Source organism: Daphnia pulicaria, chromosome 7 (assembly GCF_021234035.1).
Source record: "Daphnia pulicaria isolate SC F1-1A chromosome 7, SC_F0-13Bv2, whole genome shotgun sequence".
Classification (NCBI taxonomy): Eukaryota; Metazoa; Arthropoda; class Branchiopoda; order Diplostraca; family Daphniidae; genus Daphnia; species Daphnia pulicaria.
Window position 1 is genome coordinate 3,153,381 of NC_060919.1, and position 19,103 is coordinate 3,172,483.

Genomic DNA, 19,103 nt, shown 5'->3' on the forward strand with positions numbered 1-19,103 from the left:
TTCATCGACGGCCGGATTTAGATACGAATATGATTAGTTTCATAAGAAATCATCAAGCTGTGTGGTTTCTGGTTTGTGTGTATTTGGGCAGACCGTGTGTCAGATGTAAAAGGAAAAAAAAAATCGAGGGTCCACAACATTTTTTGTTTGTTTTTTTGAGACCAAAAGGAGACACAACATGAAAATGAAATTTAAAAAAGAAAAAGGAAATCATCGTCTGGCTTTTAGAAGATAAGGAAATGAGGAAAAGTAATGGTTGGAATTCGGAAAAGAAATACAAAATGGAAGGGAGTTTCAAAGCAACATGTGTTTCATAGAGTTAAGTTTGAAGAAGACTGGTAGAGGCAGCGTGGGCCATCCAACATTGAAACGTGCACATGAAAATTTCAACTAAAATGTTTTTGTCAATCTGGAGGAGGTCTGAGGGAAGGTTTTTTTAGATGATCTGCGAGTGGTTGGGTGGTCCACCCCTTCAATAAATTGTATCAGTCACCATCAAAGATTTGTCACTTTTAAAGAACTTTTTGTTTTCTGCTGAAAGGAGGGAATATAATAAACCAACAAAGTGTGGGTGGCGGATGACGAGTTAAAGAGAAAACGATTCAAGAGGATCCCCACAAGGTCGCCGGTAATAATTCTCTCCCCCCCACCATTTGCTCCAACACACACACACACACAAGTACAACGTATTACACGGGAGAAAAAAAAAACGAAACCAAAAAAGAATTGAAATTCGATCAATCAATCAGCAAATTACAAGACATACACAAACACGAAATCTGCCATTTTTTGAATTCGATAATTTTGAAAATGAAAAAAAAAAAGTTTGTTGAATTATAATTAGAAGAAATCGGGAGAAAAGAAAAAAAGGTAGTACTGTAATGGAGGTGGGTGTAATCAAAGGTAGTATTGTAGTTTCTCTCACTCGACTTCTTTTTCTGTCGTATTTCTCACTAGTTGACCGACGAAGAAGAAGAAGCAGCGGCAGCTGATGAAGACCAGGCGAGAAAGGCCGGCAGGTCACGGACGGGCACGTCGCGCGAAAGCGCTTTGACTCGTAAATTGCGGTCGTCCGTGAGTAGAACGACTTCGCGCCGCAATCGCCTCACTCCGTCTGTGTGTGTGCAGCAACAGCCAAAGAATGCGAAAAAGGGGATAAAAGTTAAAAAAGAAACGGACATGAAATAAATGGCGCGAAATTGTCTGAAATTCAATCGCCCAATCAAAAAGGCAACGGGACGCTGCTGCACAGCTCTAAAAAGTCGTAAAAATCGTCTCGACACACCGAAAAAAGAAATTTTTATTCGTGTACCTGAGCAAGTGTCTTCCTCTGCGGTGGATGAGGCCAGTCTGTCCTTGAAGAGACCTAGACAACACTGGAGGATGCGGTCATCATTGGTCAGACCCTACAGAAAAGAAAAGAAAAACAGGACACCCATCACGATCACGACATTTCTATTTTGAAATTTTAAGACTGGAGCAGATTGGGGAGGCAACAACCAAGTTGCCGAAAAGAGAAGCGCCAAAATGACGGATGAGGTCATCACACATCGATCCATGCCCGACTGAAAGGAAAAAAGGCCCAAGGTGTTGAATGTGAGGGACTCACCTGGTCGTCGTTCTCTTCGCTCATGGTGCAGGCGGCAAAGTTGGGCAGCGGCGCACCTTTGGAGGTGACGTAGCGGATCTGCGGGTTCCTCTCGCGCAGGAAATCCAACGCCGCCCGCGATTCGACGGCCAACCTCGACCGGCACAGCCCGTCCAGTTCATTCAACACTGTGAAATAAATACAACAACAATAGGAATTAGCATTTACCGATGATTATTCCAATAAATCAACAATGTCGATCCCCAGAGGCCATTTCATCGACATCCTTTATTCTTTCATCTTTCCAAAAGTTTGTTCCAGCTCGACTCGATGCATCAACGACATCCGGAAGAGAAAATAAGGAGAGGGGGGGGGGAATGTCGTCATAAAAGAAAAAAGAAAATTTCGTGAGAATCTTTTTCTTTCATCAGATATTTTTCGTTACCTCTCTCATCATTCAAAATCTCAAAAAATAGGGGAGAGAGAGAGAGTGAATTATCTAACAAACAACCCCAGTGGGGCTGGAAAAAAGAAAAATGTTTTCATAATAAGTCGAGGGGTTGGAATATAAAAAAAAAAAGTAAATCTGATGGGGTAGAACGCCGATCGTTCGGTCATTTCCCTTTCCAGGAGAAAATTGTCGGGGAATAACAACAACGGAAAGTGAAGTACACGGACGAAAAGTTGAGAGCTGGGGTTCATGAAAAATAACATCTCCAACTTCTACCCAGAAGATGAGATAACGACCCTCATTGTTATGTGTGTGTGTGTGTTTTGTTTGGCTTCTTTCCGTCGAAAGATAAAAAGGGGGGGTGTAAAGAGAGACCCCTCGTCGAGAGAGGGAGAGTAGTGCTGCTACACCTGTTGGAAAATTCTAACGAAATGAAAATCATCTCTCCCTTCTCCAGGTAATAATAATAATAATAATAATCTACCGGTGCAGACGACCTTATATATACAGACGGGATGGAAAACACTTGAACTTGAACTTGAAAATGTGTTCAACCCCCCCCCCCCCCCTGGGAATGTCTGTCCCTTCTCTTTTTGACTTGACTTTCCGACTCACGATCACGACGACCACGACGACCCCGACTCCCCCTTTTATTTTTTGACTTTGATTTGAAGGATCAAAGTTGAGATTTGACATGAAAAGGAGAGTGCCATTTTCATTTGTTATCAGATCGGTCGGCAATGGCATTTCCTGGACGGATCGAAAGTGGTTGGCCCTCCCAGGCTGGAGGAACTATATTTTTTGGGGAAACTTACCGACAAGTGGGGCGACGATCGTGTAATGTTTTTCGCGAGCCAGACGGACCAAGGCGTTGAGGTGATCAATGTAGCAGTTGGTGTCGGCCACCAGGTACTTTGGTCTCACCTCCAATTCCACTTGGACTCGCTCGCGTAGGATCGCCTGCCAAAATCAGATAATAAATTTAATGGACAAGAAAAAGAAATATAAAATTTAAGAATCAAATGCAATACCTTGAGCTGTTGCTTTCGATGTTGCTGGTCCAGGTGTTTCTGAGTCAATTCGTCCTTGCGCTGCCTCAATTGTTGCAGATCATCGGTCGGCTGGAGCTCGTGATGGCCACCGCCGCCCTGCTCCACGACAACATCGTCGTCGTCTTCTGCCCGCTCCTCGTCGCCCATCACTTCCTCCTCCAGTTCCAGTTCGCCGACCAGACCTTCCTCGTAATCATCTTCGTCCTCGGCCGCATCATTCTTCTAATCGGCACCAAAAGAAAACGAAAATAAAGAATCGGTCGATTGAATTGGACAAATAGAAAAGGGAACAAAACGTCGTCGTCATCATTCCAGTTAAAAAATGGCCAATTATATTCCGACTGACGATTCATTCATCCGTCGGCTCTCACCAAATAACAAAACCGTCCGAAACTTGAAGCTAGAAATTGGCGCGGGGGTGCACAAAATTGAACGCGCGCCCAACAGTGTCGTAAGACGGCCTTGCTCAATTGCACAACAAGACATCCGACAGGTGGGCAAGGTTGTTGAAGTCGTTAACAACAACAACCAAAATTTTCTAGTTCGCCATTGTCGTTCGCACTCCGTAGAGGAACTTTTTTCATTTCATTTCATTTCCGACTTTTTCTTAAGAAAATAAAAATTTCCGGCGCATCCGTAATATAATAATCGGCGTGAAGGGTAGTTTAACAAGAATTAAAGCCCCACAAGGTCATTGAGAGAAGAAGATGCGACAAGGACGAGTTTGAGAAGAAAAAAATATGAAAATCTGAAAAGACAATCAAAAGAAATCAGGAAAAAGAAAAGAAAAAACCGCGGGAAAATTCAAAAAAAAAGAAAAGTGATCAGTTTTTACGACGCGCTCCACTGCACCCGCTGATGACTGATAATAAGGGCGTCCGTTGTGGCGTTGGCGTCGTCGTCCTTGTCCGTCGCTAATATCATCTCCTTTATATTCTCTTTCACTCGACTGGGCTGCGCCATTAAAAAAAATATGTTTTCAAAAGGCGACTGGCGTATACTATACTACGTACGTCGTAGTATAGTATACGTACATGCGGGAGACAACATTAAAACATATCGGCAAAGTTTTGTTCTTTCTTTCTTTTGTTTTCGTGAGTCCCTTTCTCACATTAGAAACACGACAGGAGCCGGGGTGAACAAACGGCCAACAATGAAATTGTCTCTCTCTCTCTCTCGAGTCTAGAGTCTCGACCAGCAACTTGACATGACGTCTCTTTTCTCTCTCTCTCTCGACATGCATAATATGATGAGTAGCGTCTCTTTGTTCGGGCGCCAGCCAGTCCCGGCAAAAGGCAAACACACGTACAGACAAAAAGAAAGAATAAAAAGAAGAATAAAATTGACCAAATGTTGAAATTGTTTGGGGGTTTCCAGTGAAAATGAAATAAATAAAAATATTCAGCGCTTTGATTTAGTATAACAGCACAGCGACAACAACCCAAAAAATACATTAAGGAATTTATTTTTTTTTGTAGATTTTTGGCTGCTGTTGGATTTTGTGATAGGACGGGCGTTGGAAAACCTAGGCGGAATGTCCGTTCTTGATTTTGGCGATTGATTTTTGTAATTTTTGGAATTCAAATTTTTTTTTTCGGTTGGTGGTGGAATCCAACGGGATGAGTTAAAGGCAATGAGAACCCGCACGCCATGTGGACGCTCATTTTTCTCATTGTCGGGATTGAGCTGAAGGAGGTGGAATGAACGCAATAAAGAAAGAAAACAAAAGAAGAAAGCCTTGAACGTCCTTGAAAAAAGGTGGAGCGGCCGAGGAAGCCGAAAAGAACCAACGGCCATCCTTGACAAAATGTCGTGAACGCGGCCAAACTTAACCGAAGAACAAAAAGGAAAAAAAAAAAACGGACGGGGGCAAATGAACTCGGCCAACACAACTCGCAACGACGACCAAAAATATATAAAAATGTCTTTCTTCACATCTTCTAAAAATAAAAAGAATGACGAAATTTTCAGATCATTACAAGGAAATTGAAATTTTTTCCCGCTCACATTTCCCAATTAAAAATTCCCACCCTTTAGAAAAAAAAAATCTAGAAAATGAAAGCGAATGAAAAACACAAAAATCAGATAACACCGAAATTTCAAATTTTCAGCTTTTTTAAAAAAATTATTTGATTCTTTCACTCGCGGCCGGAAAACTATTTTTCAACACGGAAAATTGGAAAAACCGCAAATTTATTTCATTTTTTCTTTTCCTTTTTCGATGGAATAAATAAAAATTTCTTTAAATACAAAAAAGGAAGAAGGCGCACATTCCAGTGGTTTTTTCTTCTTGGCTGCCGCGTCTCTATATACTTTTGCTCAAATTGTCGGTTAGGGGTTTGGTTGTTATATATATATTTCTCTTCTTTTCCTTTTTTTTTTTTTTTTTTTTCGTGCAAGGTTTCCCGTGAGCGACAGTCCTCATCGAAAGGGAGGGGGGGGAATAAGAGGAGGAGAGGGAAACGAGGATTTGCGAGAGTTATTGCCGACTCTGCCGTTCAACCGCAAAAAGATGGAAGGAAGAAAAAACGAAACAGACAAGACAACACACGACCGCCGTGTCCCGTAAATCAGCCGGCGTTCCATTCCATCACAAAATGGAAGGGGGAAGAAGAAGAAAAAAAATATGGACGATTTCAACTCTGCTCCATCATTTTCTTATTCTTTTTTTTTCCCTTCTCAACGTTTGAGTTGCTTTTTGGCATATTTCGTGGAAATTATTATTTAGTCAACCTCTACTTCACGGTGCGGATGGGGTGGGAAAAATAAAGTGGGCGAAGGCCGGCCAGAAAAACCCGGACGAGTCAAACGGTGCGAATAAATTTGAGTGGAGAATGAAGAAAGAAATGATAGAAATAATTTGGAGGGTTGAAAACTTACGAGTAGATGAGGTGGTCCGTTTTTGGCGGAGGAGGAACATGAGGAAGCGGACGAAGAAGAGTCGACGACGGAAACGTATTCGGACAGCGACGGGCCGGAGAACTTGAGCTTGAGGACGGGCGGGTCGAGGCCGCAGAGAAAGTCGCGTCCGAAGTAGAGCATCCGTTCAATCCGCACGCAATCGGCCGCCATATCCTACCAAAATTAAATTTTTTTAAAGAATAATTCAAATTAAAAACAAATAAATGAACAAAATTCAAACAATTCAACTAATAAATACAAATGATGCAATCTCAAAAAAATTAAACATTTAATTCAAATTTTTAACAAAAATAATAGTAATTAATAATAATAAAATATTACTAAATATTACAAAAGAATAATTCGAGTCAAAAATAAATAAATAAAATTCAAATAACTCGACGAATAACAAATAAATAAAAAGTGATGCAATCTCAAAAAAATTAAATTCTAAATTTTAAAAAATTAAAACAAAATCTTTTAAAATAAATCTACCACAAAAAAAAAAATTGTTCAACTGATAATTTCAACTGAAGAAAATAAAATAAAATTCAAACATCCAGATGACAGGGTTGTTCACCCCAGAGAAGAGATCGTGTGCCCGCGTTCGCCCGTCAACGATTTTTTTTAAATAACTATTCCCCTCTCCACCTCTCCCATCCCCTCCAGCCAAAGAGATTCATTTTTCCTTTCAACTTCTATTTTGCTTTTGCTTTTGTTGTTACATTTATTTTTTTTTTTTTTTTAAAGTCGAGTTCTCTCCTTTCTCCTTGTGGTGTTTCGTTGTCGCCATCGTCGTCGCCGTCGTTTGTTTATTATTATGATTACAACACACACACACAAGAGGGGTTAGGAAGAGGTTTTTATGTCGAATTTATGTTCCTTTGATTTTCTTCCCTTTTTTTCTGAAAAGGAAAAAAAGGCGAACGAAACTGCCCGCCGGCCAAAAGATTTCAACGAAATATCTAAAAGTGGAGGATGTTGTGTAATTGTCCTTTTAAGACGGGGCGACAAACGCGCACGGCAGAGGAGACTGACCGACACCCCGCTAGACAAAAACAATATGAAAACAATAAAATCCCATTACTCTTTTTCTTCTTTCAGAGTTTTTTTTTTAATATCCCAAATAAAATTCCTGGAACAAAAATAAATAATAATTCCTTCAAGTGCGTGATACTCTCCCCCTCCCATAACAACAACAACAACAACAACAAGACACGTGAGAAAAAGGATCATGACAGATCCACCCCACCCCTACTAAACCCCCCCCACGTACACAATCTTGTGTGTGTGTGTGCGAGAGCCTGGTCGAGGGGTTTTCGGTGAGTTCGTGAGTTTTTCCGGACAAAAATGTGGGAGGACGGGGTCCCAGGGGAGGGTTGAACGGGGTCCAAGAAAGAAATGATGATGATGATGATATTTCATGAGCTACATCAACATAAATCATCAAAGAAAAGTGCACGGGTGTAGTATATATATACGCATAGAGAGACACCCCCTAAAAGAAAAACAGTTGGTCCAGTCGCCCTGGAGCCAAAATGTCCCTGGGCCCCTGTGAGTTCTTATTTTTTTTTTAAACAACTTGTGGTGGCTTCTGTTGTTGTTGATGGGGGCGACTGAAACAGTAAACAATCGAGTCAAAAGAAGTAAGAAAAATGAAAAGGAAGGAAGGAAGAACCGGCGTGGGGATGAACCTTGTCAAGGTCGTCGTCGTTCGGGCCAGCGGCCGCTTAAGTTTCAATTCGCCCGCCATCACCACCACCACCTCCCCCCTCCTCCCCCCCACTTCGTACCTTACAAAGGACGTTCGTTCGTTCATGTGAGCCCGAGAAAGAAAAAAATTAATCATCTTGGACCAAACAACAACAAGAAACTAAACAAGAAAAAAAAACTGAAATTTGAATGTTGGCGCGCAAAATAAAAAAACAAATCAAAAAATCAAAACGGGATGCGCTTTGTTTTCTCAATTAATTTCGTTAAGTTGCACAGAGTTTGCAAAAAAAAAAAAAAAAAAAAAAAAAACTCTCTCACCATTTGCTGGCGACGATCCCTTCCATCCTGCCGCATTTCATCAACAGACAAACAAAAAAGATAGACAGATGGAGACAAGAGCGCATCAATCAAAACGACTACATCATTTCTTCCCTTATTTTTTTGTTTTCACGACGTTTGGGGGAAAAAAAAAAACATTTTTCAACTCGAATAAAAAATTGCGCATTCGCATAGCCGGAGAATTTAAAATAAAATAAAAAATGTACAAAAATTTGAACTTGTGTACAACAACAACAAGTGAGGGGGGTCGTCGTGATTGTCGTGTCGTGCGAGTAAATATAAATTTTTTTTCTTTTGGTTATTTTTTCTTAAAAGAGATAAGAAGATGATGATGGAATTCTTACCATGTCGGATGATTTCGGCGTGTAGCGCGGCTCTTGGATGTTGAGCATCAGCGGCGTGAAACCGCAAAGAGTGACATCTTCGGGCAGTTTGACAGCTTCGTAACCTGTTTGAATTGGTTTTTGTTTGTTTTCCCACCCGCGAAATGAAACAGATGAAGAGCGAATTTCAAATGGAAAAACGGTGAAAAATGATATCCGTACCTTCCAGTTGGTTCTTGCTTATTTCGACTTGACGCGTGTCGAAGCGACTCAAAAGGTTAATCAACGTGGCCAAACGTGTCCAGGGTGTTCCAGGCGGTCTAAAGGAGAAAATATTTAAAGAATGCAACACAAATAAATTTAAAAAAATTGCGCGAAAAAATAATTTTTTTGAAATAAAAAGAAATTTCCAAGTTTATGAAAAAATGTGTCAAAAGAAAAATGGCAGGTGGACGGGCGATTCATCACGACACGGGCGGTGTGTGTGTGTGTATGAATGTGGCGTGCAAAAGTAAAATATTTGTGAAAGAGGAGGCGGTTTGGTAAGATGATCATACCCGACGTGGTAGTCACGGGAGGTGGGCGGTGGATTCCAGACGGAACTGTGGCACAGAAGCCAATCGCACCACACCTGGACACAAGAAATAAAAAACCAAAAAAACAACGAAAATAAAAACGAATAAACCATAAAAATCGGACGTATAAATAAATAATAACAAAAGATCGAGTGGGACCGGACCCAGTCCAATAAATAATCAAAAGAGCCCAGTCGGGAGATGGCCAACATTGCACATCCTTTATGGGCGGGCAGGGCCGACTCTATAATCTCACGATCTGCAAAATGTTTAGCATTTCTTCCCCCCCAACCGAAAAAACCCCAAGCAAAAATCCAAACATGTTTATTGAAATACCTTAATGGCCGGTAAGATGATTTGTAGGTCCTCGCCCACCAGTCGACTACTGGCCAGGCTTGTCGTTCCTCCGGGGTTGTTGTTACTGTGGCTCCCCGTTTCCAGCTGCTCCTTGAGCATGGCGTTGCAACGTTCCAGCAGGATGTTGAACATTTCCAGGGAAACGACCAGGGCGCATTCCTGCCAGGCCGAACGACACCCGCCAGCCATCCGGGCATCTGAAAAATCAAATCAAATAAAAAAATCACCATTCCATCTGCAAGTGCACAAGCAAATTCGGTTGACACTAAAAAATAAAAAAAATAAAACGATTGTACATGTTCAATGACCTTCTTTCTTTTGTTTTTCCATCCCAAAGTTTTGAAATAAAAAAAGGACAACAATGGCGAATTTCTGTTTGTTTCTTTCGACAATTGTTTCAACAGCCATGGAAAATGACTCCCTGGGAGTCAGCATCATCCAGACCGCAAAAGGGGTTCAGATACATTACCAAACGCATTCCCAGAAGGTCAAGGACGGAATGGCCATTTTGATTTCAATTCCCCCCCTCCCAAATAAAAAAGGAAATGAAATGGTCAAGAAATAGAATGGCAATAAATATAAATAGCTCCGCCTGGCACTCCTGGAACGGTACATTTCGTTATTATTAATACACGAACGGGCCATATATATTCTAACTGGCATTCCTGGGTGAGAAAGAAAGAATTCCAAAATGATGCGACTAATTGCATCAGCTCCTTCATAGAAAATAAAATAAAAAGGGGAACCCAGGAACCTACAACAGCTTTGATTATAGCCTTTTGTGCGCATGTTGCGGAATAACCCCAGACCGGAGAAGGTCTCCAACTGCCAAAGGGCGAAGCTGAAGAAGAAGAAAGTCAAAAGGGTCGGCGTCGGTTAAAAAAAAGTAAAAAAAAAAAAAAATTGAGTGGCGTCGTCCATGAAAAAAGATAAAAATCACGAGGTGAAACACACACACACAGAAAGATATCCTGATGATAAGCGCCTACCTCCCGAAAACCACGACACCGCAATCCCGCCCGTAGATTAGCCTCTCTTATCTATTTGCCAGTACACAATGTCGTTCCGTGATGTCGGAATCCTTGGCTATCAAAAGAAGATACAGTGTTGGGCATGACGCAATCATCAACTCAAATAATAATCGGTAATGACCGAAAGAAAGAAAAAACAAGAACGTCAAACTCGGCGACTCTCGGGACAATTCCGGGGGCCGGCCCGCATTTTGGCGGGGATTATTAAGTCCTGTGTGGAATGCATGCTCGTTACGTGCCGTGATTACGATGCATTAGAGAGCGAAACAACAAAATATTTCCCCATTTTTCTTCTTTTTTTCTTTCTCCGGCAGTCCTGGGAAGAAGAAGCGCAACGGGCTGGCTGCTCTTGCGAACCCGTTAGTTAGTAACAAGTAATCAAGCTGGCAAACCCCACAACGAGTTATCGACGACCGACGACGCCATTGCCGCCGCCGTCGCCAGTAAATGCGCCGGCCACAAACGACCTTGCCTCATCCTTATTTTTTTTTGCTCCCTTTTGAAATTCTTCTTCTTCTTCTTTGTGTGTCCACTTAAATATACTATCTTTTCTTTCTCTCCCTGGAATTTTTCTTGGTGCAACGACCTTCGTCCGAGCCACTCCGCCCCATTTTGCTCGACTTCGTTGCACCCTCAACCAAACTCGGCCGTCCCGTGTCCGATTATTACAACGTCAGCCCAAGCGAATGAGAAATGTTTTCTTTTTCCTTTTCAAAAACAAACTATGCCGTACGTGTGTGTGTGTCTCTATGTAATCATGTAATAAAGCCTTGGCTCCTGATGTGTCTAGTAGACCCTGCCCTCCATTGGCCCATCTCCTGGTGGCGAACATTCCTGACCAAGAGAGTCCCACCAATCCACCGTCCATCCACCGAGTCCGTGTTTTTTGGCGTGACCATATTTATTTGGTTTTTCTTTCCTCTCTTCTTGTTTCTTTCTTTCCAGAGCTAACGGTTTCCCAAGGGCTCTGAACAATCGGTCAAGGACTCGTGAACACTCGCTAGGTAATTTAGATAAATTTCTAGGGTGGGGTTGGGAGGAGGAAGTTTTTCTTCTGGGATCAATTTCTGTTTTTTTTTTTGTTTTTTGTTTTTGTTTTTACCTTTGAGTTGAGTGTTGGATACGGCGAACATGTTGAGCGCCAATAATTGCAGCAAACGGGTTTGGTTGACGGGCAACGGCGTCTGCTGGAGGAGGGCCCGGAATTCGCGCAGCATTTGGACTCCGCACTCTTGAAACGTTTCCATCCTGTTGCCAAACAGTTGGCAATCATCAGAAAACGATTAGCATTTGATGGATGGCATCGAACCAAAGAAAAAGAAAGAATAATAAGGCCAATTACGTTCAACCGTTAATGCACGTTTGAATTGTCTTACCCGATCTTTGTGTACAATTTGCCCTGGACGTTCAGGTAACTGGTGACGAATCTCTTGTTGACCTGCGAAGAGAAATAAAACAAAACAAATCAGAACAACAAAAGACAAAAACACAAAATGAGATGTCACTGGACGTCGTCATTGGAAAGACGCCGGGGGGCGAGATCGTGGGATCGAAGCTCAAAAAAAAAAAAAAAACGAAATTTTTTCTTCTTCTAACGGATTTCTGATCTTTTTGAGATTTTCTTTTGTTCGTCTAACCTTTTTCTACCCCCAGTGAGAAGTACGAAATGACATGTCCATTTCCTCCGTTCCTTTCGGTTTTGTTTTTTTTTCCCGGCCGTGCAGGTTCAACATTTTTATTAGGCAGTCACGAACTGCACACGCCACGTACAAACAGGTTGGTTGTTTCATCTTTTTTAAATCTTCTTTTCCTTTTCTGCGAGAATACGCAACTTTTTTGTTTTTGTTTCCAGTGTCGCCACGCCACCCGTGGTGGCTTCGTGAAGTCACGAAGAGCCCATCATCAACAACCAGAAGAAGAAAGAAAGAACTCGGTTGTTTTTTGTCGTCTTTCATCTTTCTAACTTTTTTTTACTACCCCCCGTCGATGTAAAAGCCCGTTGTTACTACACCCCGGGGTTCTGCGGTCATCTGAAAAGCATCTTAACAGCTCTCTGGTGCTTCTTTCGCTCATAATACCTAATACCACTTGAATACATCGATGATAGTAATAACCATAATCCTAAACACAAAAATGTGTGTTTAGGATACACACCTCGATGCTGGGCAGCTGGGCCAGCTCTTCGTCGTCGCTGTTGAGGCCATTAGAGTCGGAGGCACCGTTGGTGCCGGTGCTGGTGGTCCGGCGGGTACGGCGCCCATCCAGCGGATGGATCCAAATTTCTCGTCTCAATTCCAGACGGTCGATTTTGGCAGCGTCGGAAACAACGCCCGACGATAAAGAAGAAGAAGCTGCAGACTCTTTGCGGCGGTGGCTGCTGGCCTCCTTGGCTTCACGCCGTTTACGCTCCTGTTGTTCGTACTGGGAAATTTCAAAAAAAAAAAAAAAAAAAAAATATTCAAACGTTTGATGGACGCGGGTCACGAAAGGCGATTGCAAAATACCTTTTTACGATTCTCGTCGAATAGGGAGACGAGGCTCTCCCTGGCCGATTGGAAAGGATTGGAGGCCATTAAACTGCGCATGTAAAGGTAAACAGCATCCAGCTTGCGTCTCTGTTACGAATCGATAATTGAAAGAAATGTTGTTTTTAAAGCTGCCAGTCTATACAATGTACATACCGCGTAGAGTGCCAAAATGGCCAGTTGGTTGTACGGTCGGCCGTTTTTCGGGTTAGTCAAATTAGCTTTAGTATACCAACTGTCAGAATGAGAAAAACACGCAATTGGCGTTAGAAGTTATGTACAAAAGATATTTCAAAAGAAAACCTTTTGGCTTTGCCGTAGTTGGAAGTTTCGGACGTCATTTCACGATAACGGGCTAAATCGCCGAGGAAGATGAGGATCTTTTGACACGAGATGATGGCCAGGCCAACGTAGCCCAGTCCCGAGAGCAAAGGGTAAGGCTGCGGCTCGAGGTACGTTTCCAAGTTGAATTTGTGCGACTCTTGCAGCGTCTCCAACAGCATCTCGAAATAGGCGGTTCCCTGGACAAATGAAATGCGTGTTTAAACAAGCGAAATGATGATAATGATCCAAACAATTATACCTCGTCAATGACGTTGAACAGGAGTGACCTGTATTCCTCTTTGGCTTCGGGTTCTTCGGCCGTGGCCTTGCGCAATGCTTCAATGACATTGTGGAATGCCACCTTCCACATGTGCTGCTCAACGTTCTCCATAGCGCAGAAGCGCAAATCGTTGGCCAACATGATCCGCAAGCTGTTCTGGAAGAATTTCCTGTTGGGGAACCAATCAAATAAAAAAAACAAAAGAAAATGTTAAAAATACCTGGACCGAATTTAATGAGGCCAACAATTGTGAAATGTCGTCATACAAACCTGTTCATCTGGATGCGGCCGAACCGCTGGTGGAGACCTTGACCGTGAAGCAACCACGACAACTCCATGTCGCAACGGGCCATGTCCATAAGGAGGTGCGGATGACTTTTGCTGCTCCGGAAACTGGAGGAGAGACAACAACAACAACGAAATTACCAAGTGACGTCAATGAAATGAGCAAATAGAAAATACTCGGAAGAATAAGAAACGAAATAATTTATTCCTTGAAATTACTTTTCAGACTGTGGGTCGTACCACGCTGGCCTTGCAGAAGAATTGACGTTGCTTTGATCAGCCGGAAGAGTCAGGAAAGTCATTTCCGGGCAACCTAGCGACGATGCGGCAGTCGATTGTTGGCTATTGGGTCCGTCATCGGCTCTGGTGGCCACCACAATCGGCTTGTGTGGATTGGCAGGATCGAACAGGGTGCGCTGCTGTACTGGGCCAGTTTTGCGAGGATAGGAACGATTGGCCACGTCACCGGCTCCACGATTATGATCCTGCTGACGAGGAATGGACGATCTGTCGTACGAGGAGGCCGAAGGAGCTTGGAAATCACTTCGCCTGGGAGAAGAGGAAAGGCGCGATTGTTCCATCGACGGAGGAGGTCCAATTGGCAGCTGGATCAACCCTGGAACGGACATTCGCGGTGGTCCGCTCTTACCCGTTTCCTGCCTACGACCCTGGCCCAGGAGAGGTCGCCCAGTCATCGGTGGAGGCGTAGGTCCAGTCTGTCGGTCAACATCCACTCCGTTGGTGGAAGAAGCTGCTATTGGGAGGACGATGTATCCTTGAATGGGTTTATTCTTGTAACGAATATCCGTACAGGCGAAGACGATCTCCGGAGTTTTATCCGGAAGTTTGGCCGGTGGAGCTTGTCGGAATCCTGCTAGGCTTCTCTTGTCTTCTTCTTCCATTTCTTCACTCCAATCCAGCGACGTCTGAGTGGCCGTCACTTCCTCCAGTCGTCGCAGAGTGCCTCGCAGGTGGGACTGCAAGCCGGAACTGCTGTCGACGTTGGACAACGGCGTCGAGCTCCTAGAGTCCGTCACCGACGTTTTGCGTTCCCGATCGGAGAACGACATGGAATCTTGACTGCGAGGTCGTACAGGAACATGAACAGGATCGGAATCTTCCGCCTGATCAGACAGTGGCATTGCTTTGGCAGCGAATCCTGTTGCTTGCTGGTGTCGCCCTTGGCCTCGGATCGGTTTGCCACCTCCACCAGACCCTGGTCGATGATGTTGTTGCGGTGGATGTTGCGGCCGGATGCTGGAGACATGAGACGAGGATTGCGGGAAAGGATGAGGCAACGATGGCCGAACTGCCGGGGCTCCGGAAATGTTGACAAAAGTACAAGAACCGCCATCCCATTCGGTTTCGACTGGACTCGGATGGACGGCCGTTTGAGGAACCCGATCAGGTTGCGATTGATGCATGCGATCCTCTTCGTATTTCTTCTTGAAACGAGGTGGAAGCGAATCGTATTTGTTGGGCAGCGAAGGGCGTTCGTTCTTAGAGTATCCACCACGGCCGGATGGGGGTCTCCCGTCGGACCGGTAAGAGTCCTGAGATCTCTCATCAAAGAGTCCTTCCCTTCTCTGGTCTCGCCCGGAATTCTTCTGCGCTTGGCCTTGGAATTTAGGGTTGCCGGGCGGTTCTGAACTCTGACGATAACCAGGTGACGGTGATGGCGACGGCGAGGTGATCGATGGCGGGCGACGTGAAGTGCTCGTTGGAGAGACTGCGTTGGCAACGGGATTCTCCTCTGCAATCATCCCGTTCCTGCTGTTGCTGCTCTGAGGGCTGGAAGTGTGGCGGCTGCGACTGGAACCAGTGGCCTGGTAGTATCCACCACTTCCTCCAACTCTCTTCGTTAGTTTATCCTCGTCCACCAGAAGAACGAACCGAGTTGGCGTAGTCGACTGGTAATAGTTGTAATCGTCTGGTCTGGAAGTGCTACTTGTGCCTCTGACATCACGATCGGGAACCGGGGTTCCAGCTTCACTAGAAAAAGATCCCCGTCGACTGCCTCCAGGACCGCGATTGTTTCGTTTCTTCCTACCGCTGCCACTGCGTCCACTTCCTTCAATACAAACAATTTTCGTTAGAAAATAATAACCGTTTAAATCGTCTATTTCAACTTACCGTCTCGTTTGTCTTTACTATTGTTCTTGCTTCTCTCTGAATCGTTCCAACTACCACTCGTAGCCGTCTTCTCTTCAAACGTTTTGGATGAGGGCGGTTTCGTAGCTGCTGCTGAAGAATTGTTGTTAGTTAAAGAAGCAAGGTGTCCTTCGGAAAACGAATTCTCCACTCGAGGTTTGCGATCGTTTCGGCGTCTGCCTGAACTTCTTTTATCACTCTGCCTTGAGAGCAGGGACGAATCAATGGATGCAGATTTTGAAACGTTATTCGGTGGGAAAGGGTCGCTAGGCTGGCTTGCCCTCGCTTCTTCTTTTGGCTTGACTGGCTGTCTTTCTTGACGGTTGTCATTCTTCTGTTTGCCATTTGAGGGCTGATTAGGAGTTGGACTGCTCTCGTGGTGACCAGTTGCTGGGGATTCATTGCTTCTCTGCTGCCGTTTCTCTAGAAGAAGCTGTCGAAGATCTTGATTTGATCCTGTATCCACATTGTCTTGGTAGTACAGCTGCCTCTTCCCTTGATTACTCCGGACAGGGGGTTCCTTGAATTCGTCTTTCTTTTTGTTGGTGTGCTGTTGGTGGTGATTTTCTGTTCGCTGCTTATCAGCATTTCTATCTTGTCTCTGGTTGTTGGTCCTTCTCGTTTTGGATTCTTGAGTGTGAACCTCACCACCCCGATCTTTAGATTTGTTGCTCTCATCATTTAAATTGACATTCCTAAAATGTGACTCAAGACCAGTGTCAATGTCTGCTCTTCCAGTGCCTTGCAGGCTGCTGCCTGGCTGTATGTTTTCAACATTGCTGCTTGACTTTTTCAGAGGTCCTGATCCAGGACGGTAAACAGCAACTTCAGGCCTTGGTCTTCGCGACGAACGCGAATGGTCAATATCAGCATTCATTGATGAAAGTCAAGACATTAAAACAATCGTGCCTTGTAAAACCTATTTCGTTTCAAAAACAAAAAGAGACGCATTAGAAAGCTACACACAAGTTTGGAGCAGCGCCATTTCCATAAGGCCTAGAGCCACAAATTAAGATTGTCAAAAGAAAAGCTTTAGTAATTTGTAATCCTCGATGGAAAATCGTTTTAACGGACAATTGACACACGATAAAGCATTACAATAAGTATAAAAATTTAAGATTGGAAAGAGAGTCAATCACGTACCAATCGTCTCAAACACAAAGGGACTTGTCTAGGCAACGTGAAGTTGAATTGGTTCACCACAAATATGTGGCATTTGCCTTTTGTCTGCTGTCTTTCGCTCGCGACGTTTCACAATCAATTTTTCTCTCTGGGGGAAAGTTGACTTGTTTTCTTATTACAGTGTAGTTTCTACTGTAATTATTAAAAATGGCTGAGCTTAAAAAAGGAGAAAATTTAGCATTGCAACAAGTTAAGAAAGAAGTGACGCTTTTTAAAGTTCCTTCGGCAGCTCAAGCCCCGAGAAAAAAGAAGAAAGTCCTTGATGAAGACAGCTTCGTTCACAAACTGGAATCTATTATTCAACGCGATTTTTTCCCTGATTTGACGAAGTTGCAAGTGCAGGCCTCCTATTTAGAAGCTATGGAAACAAATGATATAGTCAAGCTAAGGGAAATTTATGAAAAATACAGTGTTGGTCCAGGTGTTCACGATTCACGCAGAGGACACGCCACCCCATCAACATTTGAAACACCTACAAGGGATTTTCAAGATAATATGTCTGTTCACAGTGCCTCCAGCACCACCTCCAAAAGAACGGCAATAGACGATCAAGAAAGTCTCGATGAATTTCTATTCAAAAACACAAGTGAAGACAATGAAAGCTTTGAGGAAATGATGGATGAAGCCAAGCGGAAGCACAGACTAAAGGTATGATTTCTAAAAACAAAATTTAAAAAAATGTATTCTCTATGTTATTATTTAATTTCAGTATTCCTGGTTGTATGATGTTGAAGACAACAGCACGTCAAAGCAAGATTCAACTCTGGCCCTTCCATCTATTGAAAAGCAGGCAATTGAGGATTCAAAGCCAGCATTGATTGAAACCTGGAAATACAGAGTCAAAAACTCCATTATGTATGTTCCTGAAGGTAAAGTACATAAATGAATTGCTTCTTGATAAAAAAACTTATCTGAACATGCAATCTTCTTCTCCAATAGGAGCCCCATACACTTTGGAAGAAAGGGTGAAATATGCCCTTGACAAAGATCATATTCAGTACGCCAACACGCATTACCAGTCGAACCCTTTCGACGAATCCCGAAACAGAGAAGCGTTGCATAAAGCAGCTCAATTACAGACCAATACGAGACAGGGTCATGTGGACGTTGATGGCAAGGAAATAAAGTCCAACGCGCCACCCACAGTTAACGGGTTCGACTTCATGAAAACACCTTCGCCAGTACCGGGTGTTGGTGAATCACCCCTAATGACTTGGGGAGAAATTGAGGGAACCCCGTTTCGCTTAGATGGTTCAGACACTCCTCTTCCGTCCTCCTCAGTTGGAGTTGGCGCCTTTCAGCTGCAGCCCGTGTCCGAGCGGGACAGAATCGGCCACAAATTGGCGGAAAAAGTCGGCCAAGGTTACCGAGATCGCCGTGGAAGAAATCGATCCTCCGCTACTCCAATGGCTTCACCCCGTTCTAGTAGCGGAACACCCAAAACCGCCGGAACTTTGAGGTGAATGAAACTTATCGCCTTACGCTTTTAATTGCCCCTTACACATAATATTTTTTCTTATCCATTAACTAGCCAAAGAATTGCGCTCATGTCCCCTGCTGCTCGACGGTTGGCGACTTCAAAACTTGGCATCCGCCTCAGCACCGATCCAGCTTTGCAAGCCTCGTATACTCCGCGCCGTCGATCGGGAGACGAGACACCAACACCAATTCATGGACGGACACCTTCCACTCCATCTTATGGAACACCTCGATCCTCACCGCTTGTTCGAGCTCGAGGTTCTGGCGCCGCTAATCTGACCGACAATCTTCTCCAGTTACCCAAACGCAAGGCTCAAGATTTCTTTTAAAATCATTCAATTAAATTAGCATTGAATATTTGATAGCCCCTTTACACCTGGTTGAAGTGTTGAGGGGCAGACTGTTGATAGACCTGAATGAAATGACTGATAAGCTTGAAGCGAATACAAATGAGGTTGGCGAAAAGACTATTTGTCTTTTCGTTGATTTCCTCTTAATAATTGAAAGAATCACATCAATTGATTATTCGATTATTAACTGACCATCC

General features: G+C 43.7%; 2 protein-coding genes across 4 annotated transcripts; one reads left to right on the forward strand and one right to left on the reverse strand.

The window, feature by feature from the left end:
• Positions 1 to 62: 62 nt before the first annotated feature.
• Positions 63 to 17,129, reverse strand: LOC124349372 (telomerase-binding protein EST1A-like). 3 transcript variants are annotated; one of them, XM_046799914.1, is made up of 22 exons: positions 17,039 to 17,129; positions 15,878 to 16,814; positions 13,964 to 15,815; positions 13,730 to 13,852; positions 13,439 to 13,628; positions 13,159 to 13,376; positions 13,012 to 13,090; positions 12,835 to 12,945; positions 12,485 to 12,751; positions 11,707 to 11,768; positions 11,433 to 11,578; positions 9,279 to 9,496; positions 8,925 to 8,998; positions 8,590 to 8,687; positions 8,389 to 8,492; positions 8,024 to 8,050; positions 5,972 to 6,166; positions 3,071 to 3,310; positions 2,855 to 2,999; positions 1,610 to 1,776; positions 1,313 to 1,406; positions 63 to 1,114 (listed from the first exon to the last, which is right to left on the reverse strand). In XM_046799914.1, exons 2-22 carry the CDS (start codon positions 16,770 to 16,772, stop codon positions 954 to 956), a joined length of 5,466 nt encoding a protein of 1,821 aa, XP_046655870.1. In that variant the 5' UTR covers positions 16,773 to 16,814; positions 17,039 to 17,129; the 3' UTR covers positions 63 to 953. The 3 variants fall into 3 exon arrangements, with proteins under 3 accessions (XP_046655870.1, XP_046655869.1, XP_046655871.1); XM_046799913.1 differs by having other exon boundaries at positions 3,071 to 3,313; positions 17,039 to 17,128; XM_046799915.1 differs by lacking the exon at positions 8,024 to 8,050 and having other exon boundaries at positions 3,071 to 3,313; positions 17,039 to 17,128.
• Positions 17,130 to 17,131: 2 nt separating this feature from the next.
• LOC124349670 (splicing factor ESS-2 homolog) lies at positions 17,132 to 19,062 on the forward strand. The gene is made up of 4 exons (XM_046800448.1): positions 17,132 to 17,725; positions 17,787 to 17,946; positions 18,017 to 18,536; positions 18,609 to 19,062. Exons 1-4 carry the CDS (start codon positions 17,225 to 17,227, stop codon positions 18,883 to 18,885), a joined length of 1,458 nt encoding a protein of 485 aa, XP_046656404.1. The 5' UTR covers positions 17,132 to 17,224; the 3' UTR covers positions 18,886 to 19,062.
• Positions 19,063 to 19,103: the final 41 nt, after the last annotated feature.

Coding starts and splice junctions, on each gene's coding strand:
- LOC124349670 (XM_046800448.1), top strand. CDS start 17,225: ATGGCTGAGCTTAAAAAAGGAGAAAATTTAGCATTGCAACAAGTTAAG. Junction 17,726..17,786: donor AGCGGAAGCACAGACTAAAG/GTATGATTTCTA, acceptor ATTTAATTTCAG/TATTCCTGGTTGTATGATGT. Junction 18,537..18,608: donor AAAACCGCCGGAACTTTGAG/GTGAATGAAACT, acceptor TCCATTAACTAG/CCAAAGAATTGCGCTCATGT.
- LOC124349372 (XM_046799913.1), bottom strand. CDS start 16,772: ATGAATGCTGATATTGACCATTCGCGTTCGTCGCGAAGACCAAGGCCT. Junction 8,999..9,278: donor TCATCTTACCGGCCATTAAG/GTATTTCAATAA, acceptor TCTTGTGTCCAG/GTGTGGTGCGATTGGCTTCT. Junction 3,314..5,971: donor ACGGACCACCTCATCTACTC/GTAAGTTTTCAA, acceptor GGTGCCGATTAG/AAGAATGATGCGGCCGAGGA.